At 41.0% G+C, this 16616-nt stretch overlaps 1 protein-coding gene across 1 annotated transcript; it reads left to right on the top strand.

The window, feature by feature from the left end:
* The first annotated feature begins 7707 nt into the window (after positions 1–7707).
* Positions 7708–16513, top strand: LOC114649529 (uncharacterized). Its single transcript, XM_051924206.1, has 7 exons — positions 7708–7916; positions 11609–11745; positions 12590–12656; positions 12742–12847; positions 15698–15771; positions 15873–16124; positions 16381–16513. Exons 2-7 carry the CDS (start codon positions 11658–11660, stop codon positions 16481–16483), a joined length of 690 nt encoding a protein of 229 aa, XP_051780166.1. The 5' UTR covers positions 7708–7916; positions 11609–11657; the 3' UTR covers positions 16484–16513.
* Positions 16514–16616: the final 103 nt, after the last annotated feature.

The following is a 16616-nucleotide window of genomic DNA, read 5'->3' as shown; positions in this document are numbered from 1 at the left end:
GGCAATATAGAACTGTCAATTAAAATAGGATATAGTGTACATCTTTTGGGATGTAGGTTTAAAGTCAGAGAGAGCAGAGGGAAAAAGACATGGACAAGTGCAGAACAGCAAAGTCCACCTAGACAACAAAAAAGTGTGAGATTTGAACCCATAATTCTACCCTACTGTTCTACCATACCACCCATTTTGACTGTTTCCTTCTTTACAGTATATTTTTTTCCTCTCTTTTCTGAAATCTTATTTCTACCATTACTATCTGTGCTTGCACCTATATATATCCCACAAATTTCTCAGATGACTGATGCTGTAATATACTGTAACATCTCAACACATTTGACACTTTTTATAATATCTTTAAATATCATTAATGCTTTTTCCGTTTGTTTTTTTACAAACCATATGCCTAAATATCTATCTGCATTTCAAGTAAAGTTTTATATCAAAAATGAAATCATTTCATTCACTTTCCTAGTAAAAATGACCCCTGTATATTCAGGAAATAAAAATATAAAATGTCATGCAAAGGATTATTTTTCTAATATTTTAGATGCTCTTTACATTGCATTCTTAATTCATTTTTGATTTTTCCCCAGACTGCCCAAATTATCTATTCACAATAGTCATCCCATGTAAAAATCACAGTTAATGTAATTCATCCTTATTATTAAACAAATTAGCATTAAAATATTACAATAAGAGACTCAAATCCCGTAAATGCCAATAGGGACTCTGCTCTGTTGGGCCCTTGAGCGAGGCCCTTAACCTGCAATTACTGAGCGTTTTGAGTAGTGAGAAAAGCACTATATAAATGCAAAGAATTATTATTGTTATTATTAAATCTGGAACTCTGCAGATTTTTTTTCTTCTTCTTGAAGTTAAACAGATCTATTTGGCAATAGGTTTTCAATCAAATTAGACCCATGTCTCTTTACCTGTATTTTTTTAATACTGCATACAAATCCTTTCTTTCACAGCACACTGCAGGCCTCCTCTTCATCTCAAAATGTGTTTTGATTTGATTTATGAATGTTTAAGCAATATGGCATGCATGTGTCCTCAAGTAGATCTTTTCTTCCAAAAACATCTTTATAGATTTAGAGTTTTTTACTATGTTATTAATCATTTCTAGTAATTTACATAGATTACCATCCATCCATCCATCCATTGTCTCCCGCTTATCCGAGGTCGGGTCGCGGGGGCAGCAGCTTGAGCAGAGATGCCCAGACTTCCCTCTCCCCGGCCACTTCTTCTAGCTCTTCCGGGAGAATCCCAAGGCGTTCCCAGGCCAGTCGAGAGACATAGTCCCTCCAGCGTGTCCTGGGTCTTCCCCGGGGCCTCCTCCCGGTTGGACGTGCCTGGAACACCTCACCAGGGAGGCGTCCAGGAGGCATCCTGATCAGATGCCCGAGCCACCTCATCTGACTCCTCTCGATGCGGAGGAGCAGCGGCTCTACTCTGAGCCCTTCCCGGATGACTGAGCTTCTCACCCTATCTTTAAGGGAAAGCCCAGACACCCTGCGGAGGAAACTCATTTCAGCCGCTTGTATTCGCGATCTCGTTCTTTCGGTCACTACTAATAGCTCATGACCATAGGTGAGGGTAGGAACATAGATCGACTGGTAAATTGAGAGCTTCGCCTTGCGGCTCAGCTCCTTTTTCACCACGACAGACCGATGCAACGCCCGCATTACTGCGGATGCTGCACCGATCCGCCTGTCGATCTCACGCTCCATTCTTCCCTCACTCGTGAACAAGACCCCGAGATACTTGAACTCCTCCACTTGGGGCAGGATCTCGCTACCAACCCTGAGAGGGCACTCCACCCTTTTCCGGTTGAGGACCATGGTCTCGGATTTGGAGGTGCTGATTCTCATCCCAGCTGCTTCACACTCGGCTGCGAACCGATCCAGAGAGAGCTGAAGATCACGGCCTGATGAAGCAAACAGGACAACATCATCTGCAAAAAGCAGTGACCCAATCCTGAGCCCACCAAACCGGACCCCCTCAACACCCTGGCTGCGCCTAGAAATTGTCCATAAAAGTTATGAACAGAATCGGTGACAAAGGGCCAGCCCTGGCGGAGTCCAACTCTCACTGGAAACGGGTTCGACTTACTGCCGGCAATGCGGACCAAGCTCTGGCACTGATCGTACAGGGACTGAACAGCCCTTATCAGGGGCCCCCCACAGGATTCCCCGAGGGACACGGTCGAATGCCTTTTCTAAGTCCACAAAACACATGTAGACTGGTTGGGCAAACTCCCATGCACCCTCCAGGACCCTGCTAAGGGTATAGAGCTGGTCCACTGTTCCGCGACCAGGACGAAAACCACACTGTTCCTCCTGAATCCGAGGCTCGACTATCCGACGGACCCTCCTCTCCAGGACCCCTGATAGACTTTTCCAGGGAGGCTGAGGAGTGTGATCCCTCTGTAGTTGGAACACACCCTCCGATCCCCCTTCTTAAAGAGGGGGACCACCACCCCGGTCTGCCAATCCAGAGGCACTGTCCCTGATGTCCATGCGATGTTGCAGAGGCGTGTCAGCCAAGACAGTCCTACAACATCCAGAGCCTTGAGGAACTCCGGGCGTATCTCATCCACCCCCCGGGGCCCTGCCACCAAGGAGTTTTTTAACCACCTCGGTGACCTCAGTCCCAGAGATGGGGGAGCCCACCTCTGAGTCCCCAGGCTCTGCTTCCTCATTGGAAGGCATGTTAATGGGATTGAGGAGGTCTTCAAAGTATTCCCCCCACCGACCCACAACGTCCGAGTCGAGGTCAGCAGCGCACCATCCCCACCATATACAGTGTTGACACTGCACTGCTTCCCCTTCCTGAGACGCCGGATGGTGGACCAGAATCTCCTCGAAGCCGTCCGAAAGTCATTCTCCATGGCCTCCCCAAACTCCTCCCATGCCCGAGTTTTTTGCCTCAGCAACCACCAAAGCCGCATTCCGCTTGGCCTGCCGGTACCTATCAGCTGCCTCCGGGGTCCCCCAGGACAAAAGGGTCCCGTAGGACTCCTTCTTCAGCTTGACGGCATCCTTCACCGCCGGTGTCCACCAGCGGGTTCGGGGGATTGCCGCCACGACAGGCACCGACCACCTTACGGCCACAGCTCCCGGTCAGCTGCCTCAACAATAGAGGCACGGAACATGGCCCATTCGGACTCAATGTCCCCCACCTCCCCTCGGGATGTGGTCGAAGTTCTGCCGGAGGTGGGAGTTGAAGCTACTTCTGACAGGGGGCTCTGCCAGACGTTCCCAGCAGACCCTCACAACACGTTTGGGCCTACCACGCCTGACCGGCATCCTCCCCCCACCATCGAAGCCAAATCACCACCAGGTGGTGATCAGTTGACAGCTCCGCCCCCTCTCTTCACCCGAGTGTCCCAAGACATGTGGCCGCAAGTCCGACGACACGACCACAAAGTCGATCATCGAACTGAGGCCTAGGGTGTCCTGGTGCCAAGTGCACATATGAACACCCTATGCTTGAACATGGTGTTCGTTATGGACAATCCGTGACGAGCACAGAAGTCCAATAACAAACACCGCTCGGGTTCAGATCAGGGGGGCCATTCCTCCAATCACGCCCTTCCAGGTCTCACTGTCATTGCCCACGTGAGCATTGAAGTCTCCCAGCAGACCGAGGGAGTCCCCAGAAGGTATGCCCTCTAGCACCCCCTCCCGGGGACTCCAAAAAGGGTGGGTACTCCGAACTGCTGTTCGGTGCATACGCACCAACAACAGTTAGGACCCGTCCCCCCACCCGAAGGCGAAGGGAGGCTACCCTCTCGTCCACCGGGGTAAACCCCAATGTACAGGCTCCAAGTTGGGGGGCAATAAGTATACCCACACCTGCTCGGCGCCTCTCACCAGGGGCAACTCCAGAGTGGTAGAGAGTCCAGCCCCTCTCAAGGAGATTGGTTCCAGAGTCCAAGCTGTGCGTCGAGGTGAGCCCGACTATATCTAGCCGGAACCTCTCAACTTCGCGCACTAGCTCAGGCTCCTTCCCCTTCAGAGAGGTGACATTCCACGTCCCAAGAGCCAGTTTCTGTAGCCGAGGATTGGACCGCCAAGGTCCCCGCCTTCGGCCACCACCCAACTCGCACTGCACCCGACCTCCTTGGCCCCTCCCATAGGTGGTGAGCCCATGGGAAGGGGGACCCACGTTGCCTCTTCGGGCTGTGCCCGGCCGAGCCCCATGGGTGCAGGCCCGGCCACCAGGCGCTCGCCATCGAGCCCCCCCCTCCAGGCCTGGCTCCAGAGTGGGGCCCCGGTGACCCGCGTCCGGGCAAGGGAAAACGCCGTCCAAAATGGTTTTTCTTCATAGGAGGTTTGTTTAACCGCTCTCTGTCTCATCCCTCACCTAGGACCAGTTTGCCTTGGGTGGCCCTACCAGGGGCATAAAGCCCCGGACAACAGAGCTCCTAGGATCATTGGGACATGCAAACCCCTCCACCACGATAAGGTGACGGTTAAAGGAGGGGTACATAGATTACAAATTAATGTAATTAGCCATTTGATTAATACGTCCTTAGTTTCCCTGTTCATATCATACTGACAACTTCCATTTACGCAGGGTGTTTACTTGTGTGCCAAGTTTAGGTTTAGTTTTAGACTTTCATCATGCATATGTTTTAATCACTTCATAACAGATTATATCTTCTCGATGTCTGGTATTCTTTTCTACTTGTAATTACCAATTTAAAATTTCTTAAAACATAAAAAGACAGCTAATGCTACCATTTATTAATAATTTTTTTATTTATAAAACATTTGAGGCATATGTCATTTACCTCCTAAATTTTCTTTATTATGAATCTTTCCAAAAGAAGCAACTGAAGTATTTTCCTTTCTCTAGCACTTTTACTAATATTATTATTATTATTATTATGCAGTAATACCAATATGATTCTAACACTGTTTAATGTATTGGTCCTTGAAATCCTATCCCAAATTTTAGATACTGAAACAGCTAATGCAATATTTGAATCAACCTTTCTATAATGTTCTTTTTTAGATGTTGTAACTATTGTTTGGGCTATGTTTTCCAGTTTATTGTAACATAAAATATCATTCACATGACAGCTGGTGTTTTATAGACAGTTTAATCTGCAGTTTTGATAATTGCTGTGGTAATACCTAATCATGCATGTCTGCAACACCCAATTCTCTAATTGACACTAGTGCTTTATAATATTTATTTCAGGATTTTATAAATATTCTTAAATTTTCTGTATTAAAATGCATTTTCTTAGCAATAAGATTACGTTTTTCATTCACCCATCCATTTTCTAACCCACTTATCCAGTTCAGAATCACAGGTACCTGATGATAAACATGAGACAGCAAGTTGAATAGGGTGCTAGTCCATGGCAAAGCACAATCACACACCATAAACACGCAGCCAATTTGGATTGAACACTTAACCTAAAAGGCATTTCTGTTGTACTTAAAAACAAGAAATAGACACTACTTATTGAAGAGACTTTGTCTTCCCAAATGCATTTTCCTGCCAAATACTTTCAAATATTAGATTCAGACAAGACATGTTCAATGTGCTCCTTCTCTATCATTTAAATAGAGCAGATCTTGTTTCTCTGTTTGTAATTTTAAAACATTTCTATTATCATGTTACTTTAATATCCTACAATAATATAATGTGATCATAAAAATTATTATATGGTGGAGGCTTTTAAATTTAAAAAGCTACATCTAAACTTAAAACTGAGCAAGGAATACAACAATTCAAATGCAGATTTATTACTTTGCAGTCATAATTTAATAATATTGCTCTCCAGATCATGTTTATTTATTTGATACTTAACACATCTTGTGATGAAAACAAATTCCCATTCCCTTTGTTCGGTCTTTCCAAATACTGATACTTTTATTACCCAATTGAAATTGTAAATGAGAATGTGCCCAAATACCTTAGAAACAAATTACTTCAAGTTTGTAACATAAATTAAACTTCTCTTTTATCTCCAGGCCTTCATCAATTAAAATAAAAGCATTCCATATAAGTGCTCACTTATTATTTTCCTATTAGCTTTGGTGAACGAGCCAACTAAGTATTGCTAAAGGTTTTTCTGCAGCCTTAGTTACTATTTCTATTTTCAGTTTTACTTTTGTCTAACCAGTACAGTGTATCACTTTAGCATATTTTATTAACACTTGAAACATTAGAAATGTTAGAAAATTTGTGATAGGACAGTCCATTCAGTTCAACAAGCATGCCCATCCTATTTACCTACATTGTCCAAAATAACATGAAGCCGAGATTTGATGATGCCTAAAGTTCTACTCTCCACCATCTTACTTGGTAGTTTATTCCATTTGTCTGCAGAGCTTTGTGTGAAGAATAACTCCAATATTTGAACAAAATCTGCCCTTTAATTTTATTTTAAAACAATAGCAGGGATCGGCTGTACTTGTTTCTTTGATAAATTAAACACTTTTGTCACCTCCCTTCTTAATCTCTGTTCCCTTAAACTGAAAAGGTTCAACTCCTTCAATTTTTCCTCACAACTCATGCCTCTCAGTCCCAAAATCAGCCTAGCAGGTCTTCTCTGAACTTTTTCTAGCACTGCTGTGTCTTTTTTGCAACACTGAACACAATTTTCTTGTGAGGCCTCACTAAGGCGTTGTGTACAGTAGGCATAACCTCTCTTGACTTGATATATCTATCACACATCGTGATATATAAGCTAACATCCTATTAGCTTTCTTGATCGCTTCGGTGCACTTCCTAGACTTAGACAGTGATGGTTCCACCCCTAGGTCCTTCTCATACTGTGTACTTTGAAGTTTCAGACTTGTATTGTTTACTCCAGTCTAAAATCTCACCTTCCTACATAATACTTTACCATTACATTCACTAAATTTCATATGCCACAAATCTGCCTATGTTTCTATGCTGTCTATGTCCTTCTGTAACAGTTTAGCTGGTTTTACATCATGTGCAAACCAGGTTATTGATGACATTCTTATCCAAATCGTTTAAGTATAATAAAGTGCAGCAGCTGCAGCAGCACTGAACTTGAAAAAAACATAATTTTAAAAAATTAAAAGTATTATTTTTAACAGTTCTCACTACCTCTCGACATATCAGTATCTCTGCTTTCTTAATTATTCCAATTCATTAATTTCATCCCGTTTACCAATTCAACATTTATTCTGCCAGCCTTTGGACATCCTTTTACTTATCACACAGCCACCATAGGCTGCCAACATTTAATTCCTTCTCAACAGTTTCCACAATCACGCTTCTGACAACTGCCGCCATGTGACCATATGTTTAAAAGTTCTAATTTTCTTACCAGCAAAATCCGTTATTACTCCGATTTAACGACGATTTGAGAATCATCTTCTCTCTTAATTTGTTCAGTTCTTCCATACGTTACTACTGGTTTACCCCAGGAATTATATACTTTTATTCTTTTCCTCGGTATTTTTGTTTTTCATCTTTACAATAAAAAGAACATTTATTATAAATTTGTGTCTGACAGCTTGAGACTTATTTTCTGATTTAATCAACGTAACTTAAATGGGTTCGTGCAACTAATTTGGACACTGATTTAATTATCACTTTATATCCGTCCAAAACATCATTCCCTTTTTGTTTTCTCTAACCGAGATATTTGAGTTTCATCTTCCCCTCGCTGTATTAATTTTGTTTATTCCCTTTGTTCGTGGATCGTGCGTTTTTGTTTTTTTCGTCGTTGCCGGCGCACTCTTTAAACGGGGACGGTCCTGTCGAATGTTCGAGACTCGCTGACCAGGCCCCGGATGAACGAAAGCGCCAAGAGGCAGGCGTGCTCGCATTGGCGTTCTACGTTTGGATCCGACGAACGTGATTCTACGTTTATAATTAATTTATTTAGGACTAATCTTCGCATAGGAAAGCAGGTACAAATTTTACATCCAACACGCTCGTTTTACAAGTTTTATGACCGTGTCACCTGATAAAGATATTTGCGCCGCCTATTTCCATAAGGTATTTTAAACGTAATGAATAAATACCCTTTTCTTAATAAAGTGAGGCGAAGGAGAAGCCGCAATATAGTTGAGAGAGCCTAGATTATTACATTTTATCCCATCACATCTTTGTTTTATTGTTCCCTAAACGGAATAGCCAACCCTTTCGTTATAAATATCTGTCTACTTTTAACCAAGTTAATTTGTTTAATTCATACTTAAATCCATCCATTTCTGCTGCTTACTCGGGTGCATAAGGTTCCACCTTATTTGGGCAGCAGTCTGAGTAAAAGATACTCGGCTGTCCGTTTTCCCCCTCCAAATTCTCGGGGGTAAACCAGCCGAGCGAGGGATTCACTGCAGCGTACCCTTCGTCCCCGTCACCCCCCTCGTCTCGTTACGGTTGGACCTGCCCGAAACACCACCCCATGCAGGCGTCCGGGATGTGTACCTTGATCTACCAGCGTGTCCCCAGAAGCTGACGGTAACGTAGGGGCTTCACTGAGTCTGAAGTACGCGTATCTGCTGGATGCTAAAAACTGTCCTAGCTGCTGCTGGATACCTCACCATCCTAATCAGCCACCCGAACCACCTTAAATGACTCCTTTCGATGCGCAGGTGCAGCAGCTCTACTTTAAGATATTCTCCAATGTCTGTCTCTAAGGCTGATTCCAGACACCTAATTTAAGATAATTTCTGCCGCTTATATCCGCCGTGTAGTTCTTTCGGTAACTACCGACAGCTTGTGACCATAAATGACGCCAGGACCGTAGATCGAGAGCTTTGCCTTTCGGCTCTGCTCTCTTCACCGCGTGATCTGCCTCTCGATCTCCCGCTTACTTCTTCCCACACTCGCGAAATAGATCCCGAAATACTTGAACCCTCGCGCTTGTGGCTGTATCACCCCTCAAACCCAGAGAGCGCACTCCTCCCTTTTCCGACTGTGAACCACGACGTAGGACTTGGAAGTGTTGATCCTACTCTGGGTCACTTTCCACTTTGCTGCAAACCGCACCAGTGTGGGTCTGTGTCACAGTCCGATGATGCCAGCAGGACCATGACATCCACAAAAAACAGATGCGATCCAAAGGTCACTGAACTAGATACCCACCAGTATTTGACTACGCTTAGAAATTGTGACCATAAAAATTATTAGAATCAGTTACATAAGTCTTCAGTGAGAACCAACATTTGGCGCCGGTTGTACAGGGACCGAATACCTCGCAACAGCCGGCCCGGTACCCCGTACTTACTAAAATACCCACCACAGGACATCCGCTTGCCCACTTAAGGGACTTGTGTATGTAATTGGCATAATAGAGGAAATGGCTGGAACCATTTCTGAATAGGGCACCACTGAACCACAAACCTATTATTTCAGCAGGTTTAGACGCATGGTGGAAACTATCCCAGATGGGTTGGGGCTGAGGGTTATTGAGTCAGAAGCATAAGTTTATTACCCTTCTCTCAGTTTACATCTTTGTCAAGTTGCTCATGTAACCTATGTGTGTGTGCGACCATCAATTATGTTGTCTGTTAGGCATTTTCTCTGAATTCACTGTCGTAATCTTTATCTGGTTTGTACAACGCTATATACTATATACCCTGCCGTTGTTTCTTATATTCTGTAAGTGCCTTGAGCATGGGAAAGGCGCTATATAAATAAAATGTAGTATTAAGTTTTATTAATTTACAGCTATTGACAGTATAGACTGGCAACACCATCAGTTTTAAAAGTAGCAGTTTTAGATTACCTGGTGACATTTGACCAAGATGTGGTTCCTGAATTGTATCCCTCTGTTGCTTGGTTTAATTGTGGCTTCCTGTGACAAAGAATTGGATTATCTTGTTCAGGAAAAATAGATGGATATCATTTTTTACAATGAAACTCAATTATTAAAATTCCACTAAAGAGCAAAAGAAAATTTTAAGATGCTTCTAAATAGAAACGTTATATAAAGAAACAGGAAATTAACAAGCTGCTGGCTTAACTAGGATATCATTTACATGTTTTGTTGTTCTTCCTCATAGTAAAATTAGACTACAGTATCAATCCATAAAGAGCTTTGAAATAACCATAAAGAGTAATGGTACATTAATAAAACAATACAAATGTAATGCGAAAATCGTGTGTAGGCAGAGTTTTTATATAAAAAAAAAAACAAAAACAGATGCAATAAAGCAGTTTATCATAAAATTTATTTTAAGCATAAATTTAAAGTCCCACTTTATGTTCACAAATCCAGCAGCATGATTTGAAATCTAATGCCCTGCGTGAAGTTTACATATTCTGTCCAAGATGGTTGGATTTTTCCTCCAAAAAAGTGGTTTGAGACTGAGTGGGAGTTTTATATGTTGGTAAGCCTTGTCCAGGTCTGCTTTGTAGCTTGTGGCAATGCTGGTTGGTTAGCCTCACAGTGATGCTGAATTGGATCAAGCAGGTTTAAGAATCTGTTTTAGGATTACTTTGAACATCATTTTCAATTATGGCACTTCCCTTTGGTTGATATTTTGCATTATTGATTGTATTTTCACAACACTCAATGGCTGGAGTACCATATTTTGTAGTTTCAATATACAAGTTTGAGTATATTGTCATGTGTACATAGTACACATAATACAATTACATTGTTAATTGCCTGCCTTCCCAGAACAGTGAAATTAATACAAAACCAACAAAAATACAACATACACGAAAGTATTTATAGCAGGTAACACATGCTGTCCTCTCTCTTTCTCCCTGTCTCATATACAGTCTGATTGGTCAGTTTTGCTGTGGTTACTCAGTTAAACGCGATGAAGAGAAGAAGTGCCAGACAGGTTTGAACACATGAGGATAACGAGGAAGGACATAGGAGGAACGGTGACCGTCACCTTCAGAGATTGGAAGTATTAGCAAGAATATGAAGGATGTTTTTACAGTAGGTAATACGGCCCACCTACCTCTGCTGGTTGTAAAAGAGTGGACAGGGGGCAAGAAACATACCTTGAAATGACAAAGTGTGAGGAGCAGGCTTTATGGAAATGTGATCAAGGGAGGAAGCATCTGCAAGAGAGGGTCAGACACACAAAGATACTGAAGAAAAACGTAAGATGTATGTGGAGGCAAGACATATCAAATATTTTTACATATTTTTCTATTACCTGTCTTTGTCAGGTAACATAGCTATTATATACATTTGAGTATTTATGTACATACAGAATGCTACTTGAGGGTGCTAAAGTGGTTAGGACTACTGCCTCACAGCTCCAAGAATATGGATTCATGACTTTCTTCTGTCCTCCTCAGATAACCTTACAAGTACACAGAAGGCAGACATACTTCATGATGGTCTATACCTACTTTAAAACACAACTTGCCTATGTACTTGAAGATGCTCAATCCCCAAATCCCAGTATATAAATATAACAACAGACTTTGAATAGATTAAACTTTCAGCCACTGTGTATTAGTTATTTTCAAGTAATATATAAATTCTGTTTTGTCCAGTTTGGAGAAATTACCATATAAAGTCTTTTTCGCATATATGTATCCGAAATATAAAATAGCTGCAATTTATTTTGACTGTTTAAATCAGCTTTTTTGAGGGTGCTTTTACTAGTTGTTATTTTTACTTGTTTAGTAACACCTCTAGACTAGACAGGTGTTGGAAGTCTGAATCTAAACGTGCCATGGATGTATGCTGGAAGAACTACATCCGAGCAGAGCTGAAAAGACGAGATCACCACAGAGGTGGTTATGACAGTCTCCTTCAAGCCCGTAAGTTGTGTGATCAGAAACTTCTTTAGTGTGTGTGATGTTTTATACATATGTAATAATGAGCCTATACTGTACATTAACAGGAGGTTAGTAATCTCTTCCTGCCTAGGTTTAAACAGAATATCAAAAATGTTGAATACAAAAAACTTGGATTCTGAAACTTATTTTGTTGCAGCTTTTACAGTTGTATAGTTTGTCTCTGCTGAAAAACTAGTGCTGTTTTAATAATGGAAGAACTTTGTGTTTATGTACAATGACAGAAAGAAGCCTTCGTAGGTCATTAAGATATAAATCATCAAAGGCTGCAAAGCCATTAAATCCTAGGTTCAATAAAGGAAACAGATTGAATGCCAAGAAGATGCCAGATTGGTTCAGTTACCAATCATGAAATTGCAATAGCACACTTCCGATGTGTCAATATTGACTTTTATGAGGTGCCATGCTGCAATGTGTGCATTTGGGGTTGAGGGCGTCCGTAAAATTCTAGATGTTTGAACTCCAGTGTACAGTACATTGAATGTATTGGATTCATATGGTGGAAAAAGACACCACTATTAGCTAGGCTAAATATTAACAGCTACCTTTGAGAATATATGTGATTGAAGGGTGCTTCAGTCTAAATGGATATAAATGATCAGTGGAAAAGGAGAGATCACAGATCTAGATAAGGGTAACGCACACAAATACTTCAAATCAAGTAAATCTAGAGTGTGAAAGAGTCCGTCATCATGATAACTTGAGTTAAATGCAGGTCAGTTGTGTTCAGTAATTCATGTTTTGCCTTACTTAAAGGCATTTCCCATTAAACATACCAATTCTAATTCTTCTTATTTCATGTGGCCAGATAGCAAACTGCTAGAAAGGCTTGATGTACAGAGTACTCTTCTGGAAGAACTGAGAGCACTACACAGGTATTGTGGATCATAATCAATGTCTGATCTTAATTCTAAAGCTATGCTTGGCCTTAGTTAGTTTGATCTCTTATTCTTTGTCCAGTACAGAGAACCATGATGAACACACACTGGAGATTTGGGCAAAGCACTTAGGAGAACCAATTCAATTACATTTGGAGTTGAGAGAGAACAAACTACAGTGCAAAAAGGTGAGCATTAATCCAGTTTTAAAATGTTTGGCCCTTTTATCTCATTATCTATGCAGCTTTGCACATAAATTTGTTTCATTGAATTGGTCTGGCAAAACTGGTCTTTCACTCTGTTTCTAAAAAGAATTGGCAGTAAGCCAAACCAGACAGTACTTGTACTGCCTCAAAGAAGAGATAAAAATTTGGAACAAAATGTGAAACTAAATTGAACAGCTTTGGAAAGCACCATAAGTCTGCCGATTTACATGAATTTAAGCATCCAACACTTAAAAATCTACAATAAAGTGAAACTGTACATGCCATGGCAAAATAGGAAAGACCATTCAAATAGTTTGTTTTATTGGTTGGTCTATTTTAAGTCTGGGGTGCAATATGTTGAAGCTGTTAGGACCCCATCAAAAGTTTTTTGTTAGCACAGGCATTGTTCATCTTATTTTAAAATGGTAAACTGCCATTGCCAAGTCCACAGTAAATACTGTACTGTTCCACTAACACACATAAATCTTTGAACATACTTGTTGTAACTTGTAAAAATGTAAGAAATGACAAAGGCAGACCTAAATTGAGTGTGACAGGCTTTAGTTAATTTGAATGCCCCCTGAGTACTTATATTAATCTTTTTATAAACCTGCTTTATTCAGTGGAGGAATATGAGGATCCAAGCTTTGTAGCACAGAGTGCAAATAAGGACCCAACCCTGGTTCACTGCATATGTGTGGGTATATGCTGCAAACCGAGGTTGAGCCAATTTAGAATTGTAAATCCAGCTAACAGCAGATCTTTATAATGTGGGGGAATCCCTTGTAAACCTCAATTGAACAAGTATTCTACAGAGGAGTGCTGGGAACTGAACTGGGATCAAAAGGCTCAGACATTAAACTTGCCATGGCTTGTCAGTATATTTCCTGACACTTAGCTATATGGTTACAATGTTAATAGAGTTGCAATGTTAATGCACTAAGTAACCAAATGTATGAATTTAACAATACCTGTCTTGAATATTACAGAGACATGGGAAAAAAAATACATTATGCTGTATACTTGTACTCCTATTAGTAGTGACAAAATAGTCTGTGATCAGGATGTCCTGAAGATGAAGCAAACCATTTTATTTCTATTGGTCTGTCTTGTTATACTGTGCCTTTTCTGTATATTGTTACTCTTCTGTATAGAATCTTACATTTGTTGTAACATATCCCATTGGATGCCAAGGAATTTGCAAGCTCTGTTCTGGTCCTACAGTTTGCTGTTGATTTTGTCTTGCTTTACAATAAAACTGTAATCTGCTGGGATTGCACAGTGATGCAATGATTATCACTGACACTTCACGACTGTAGGAGTCCGAGTGGAGACCACGTCTGAATCCTAGCCCCGGCACCGTCTGCATGGATTTAGTCATGAGATGGGTTAGGTTACCAGGACAATATAAACTGTCCAGGCAAGAGTTAGCTAGCATGCTCAATTCTGCTCCACTAATTTCTGGTCCTTTTTCACCGTATACTGTATGTGATACAATACTGTCATCCATTTCTAATACACAATCTTTACTTTCTAAAGTGTTTCTGCCAGTTCTTATTTCAAAAGGCACAACATTAATATATTGACATTATGGTCTCCATACACTCCTTAGAGTATGATGTAGTAATGTTTGCAATATTTAATATTTTTACATTTCCACATTCAAAATTTTAAACTTCACAAATATTTAAAGTGCTTTCACAAACTATTCAACACTTTTTTTTTTTTTTTTTGTTGCGATCCTATTAGGTATCTTTAATGCACTTACATGATTCATTTGTTTATTGGCACAAAATGCTTAAGACTTTGAAAAGACAGTGTTTTGTTACAGAAGCGGAAATATCCCATTATTACTGAAGCAACATTTCCCAGCTCCACCCACCCCCTCACCACTTTGTGATAACATCTTTATTAGCAGTTACAACTTTGCCTTTCCTGGGGTGTGTCTTAAATAAGCTTTGAATATCTTTATACAGGGAATTTTGCCCGTTTCTCCACATTTGCTTGAGCTTCACCAAACTGGATAAGGAGGGTTTTCAAGTGTAGGCTTCAGCCTTGCCGTTCATGGACATTCACATTATTGTTCTGAAGCCATTCCAGTGCTTTAGGTGTATATACACTTAGTGGTTCGTTTGACCCAGTATAATGAACTGTGCAGATTCAAGCTGTTTCACCTCAGGCAGTGTTTTTATTTGGTGCTCTCAATATTCAGTCTAGATTGAGATGTTGCAAACCCAGCCCTGCTACTAAAAATCCACAGATAACTATGTTGGAAAATAAGTACAGTAGTAATATTGACAGTTGAAAAAGTTTCCAGGTACCATCCCATCCATTTGGTAGCTTATTAAGCAAAGGACTGAAAAATCTTTTGCCCATTGAACTACTTTTTCCAAGTCCATATCTGTTCATTCAATGCTTTTTATTTTCTGTCAAATGGCCTTTTTCCATAGTTACATTTTGTGAGGGGTGTGCTTCTCTTCTTAAGAGTTGTTGCAACCTCTTTGCTGGTGTTAGGCATAGAGGTAGAGTTGACTGACTATCTCCATTTTTCAGTCATGTAAAATCTAATTAGTTACTTTTGATCAGTGATTTTAAAAATTCTTGTGATGTAATAAATATATAGACCTAATTGCCGAGTGATCTACTCATCTGTTTTTGTGGACAAGTAGGCCTGAGGCTTGTTAAACTGTGCATGTTTACCATGACCATGAACTCTGCTAGCAACATGGACAATATTTTGTATATTAATGAGCTGCTCATTATTTTCAGGTTAAGTGAAAGGACTCTCTCAACATGGTAACCATCTGCTCCTTGTCCCTCCCCCTTTTTTAGCTCGCCCAGCTCACTGAAGATCTTAATAGTAGTCTGAAGTTGAAGGCTGAGGAGATGCAGCATTGTCATTCTCAGTGAGTATTACGGGGCAGCTCAGTAGTATCCAGTTTGTGTTCCATTCTGCATACTTCAGTGCCAAAGTATCGTGTCTTGTAATATTTACTTTTGTTTTCAGGCTGTCCCATTATAGAGGGGAAGTGACATCTTTGACCTTTCAGGTATCTGGTCTCAAAAGGAGTCTGCTTGAATGCGAGCTGAATTTGAAGCAGCTATGTGAACAATATGCACGTCTCCAGGAGGACCATGGCAGGCAGGGGACAGCATTGCAGCAGGCAGAGAAAGCTAATGCTGAGTTGCTGACTCGTTATGTGGAAGAGAAGAAAGTAGAAGCAGAGAGGCAGAACATGCAAAACGAGGCTCATGAAAGGTAATGTTAAAAGACCTTTTCCAATTGTGAGCCTACTTAATGCTATTTCTTACCCTTTTTTATATGTAAAAAGAAAAGATCACCCAGTTAAATTATTAAATCCTGTGTGATTTAAGAAAGGTGCTGGTATCACACTAGGAGAACAGCTAGGGACAAACATGGAACACCAACCAGCTATTAGGTTTTTGGCAACAGTGCAATTTAAGTTAAAACACTCTTTCTACAATTTAAATGTATTACTCTCTTCTGCCTTCAGATGGTGCATGTTTGCACTAAAGCTGGAGAAAAGACTGAGAGGAAGAGCAAAGGAAACAAAATATGAGACCTGTCCCAAAAGTGATCTGCATCCTCTGCCCTGAACATTTCCACAGCAAATTGAATAGGAGTACAAACCATTTAAAAGTTGCATGGCTTGTTCCAGAGAATGGATTTGAAGAGGGCACTTGGGTATGTTAGTGGCAGTTTCTTTATGGTTTTGAACAGTGAAAAACT

Source organism: Erpetoichthys calabaricus, chromosome 3 (genome assembly GCF_900747795.2).
Source record: "Erpetoichthys calabaricus chromosome 3, fErpCal1.3, whole genome shotgun sequence".
Taxonomy (NCBI): Eukaryota; Metazoa; Chordata; class Cladistia; order Polypteriformes; family Polypteridae; genus Erpetoichthys; species Erpetoichthys calabaricus.
Note: the sequence above shows the minus strand (reverse complement) of the source record. Positions and strands in the feature narration are given on the sequence as shown.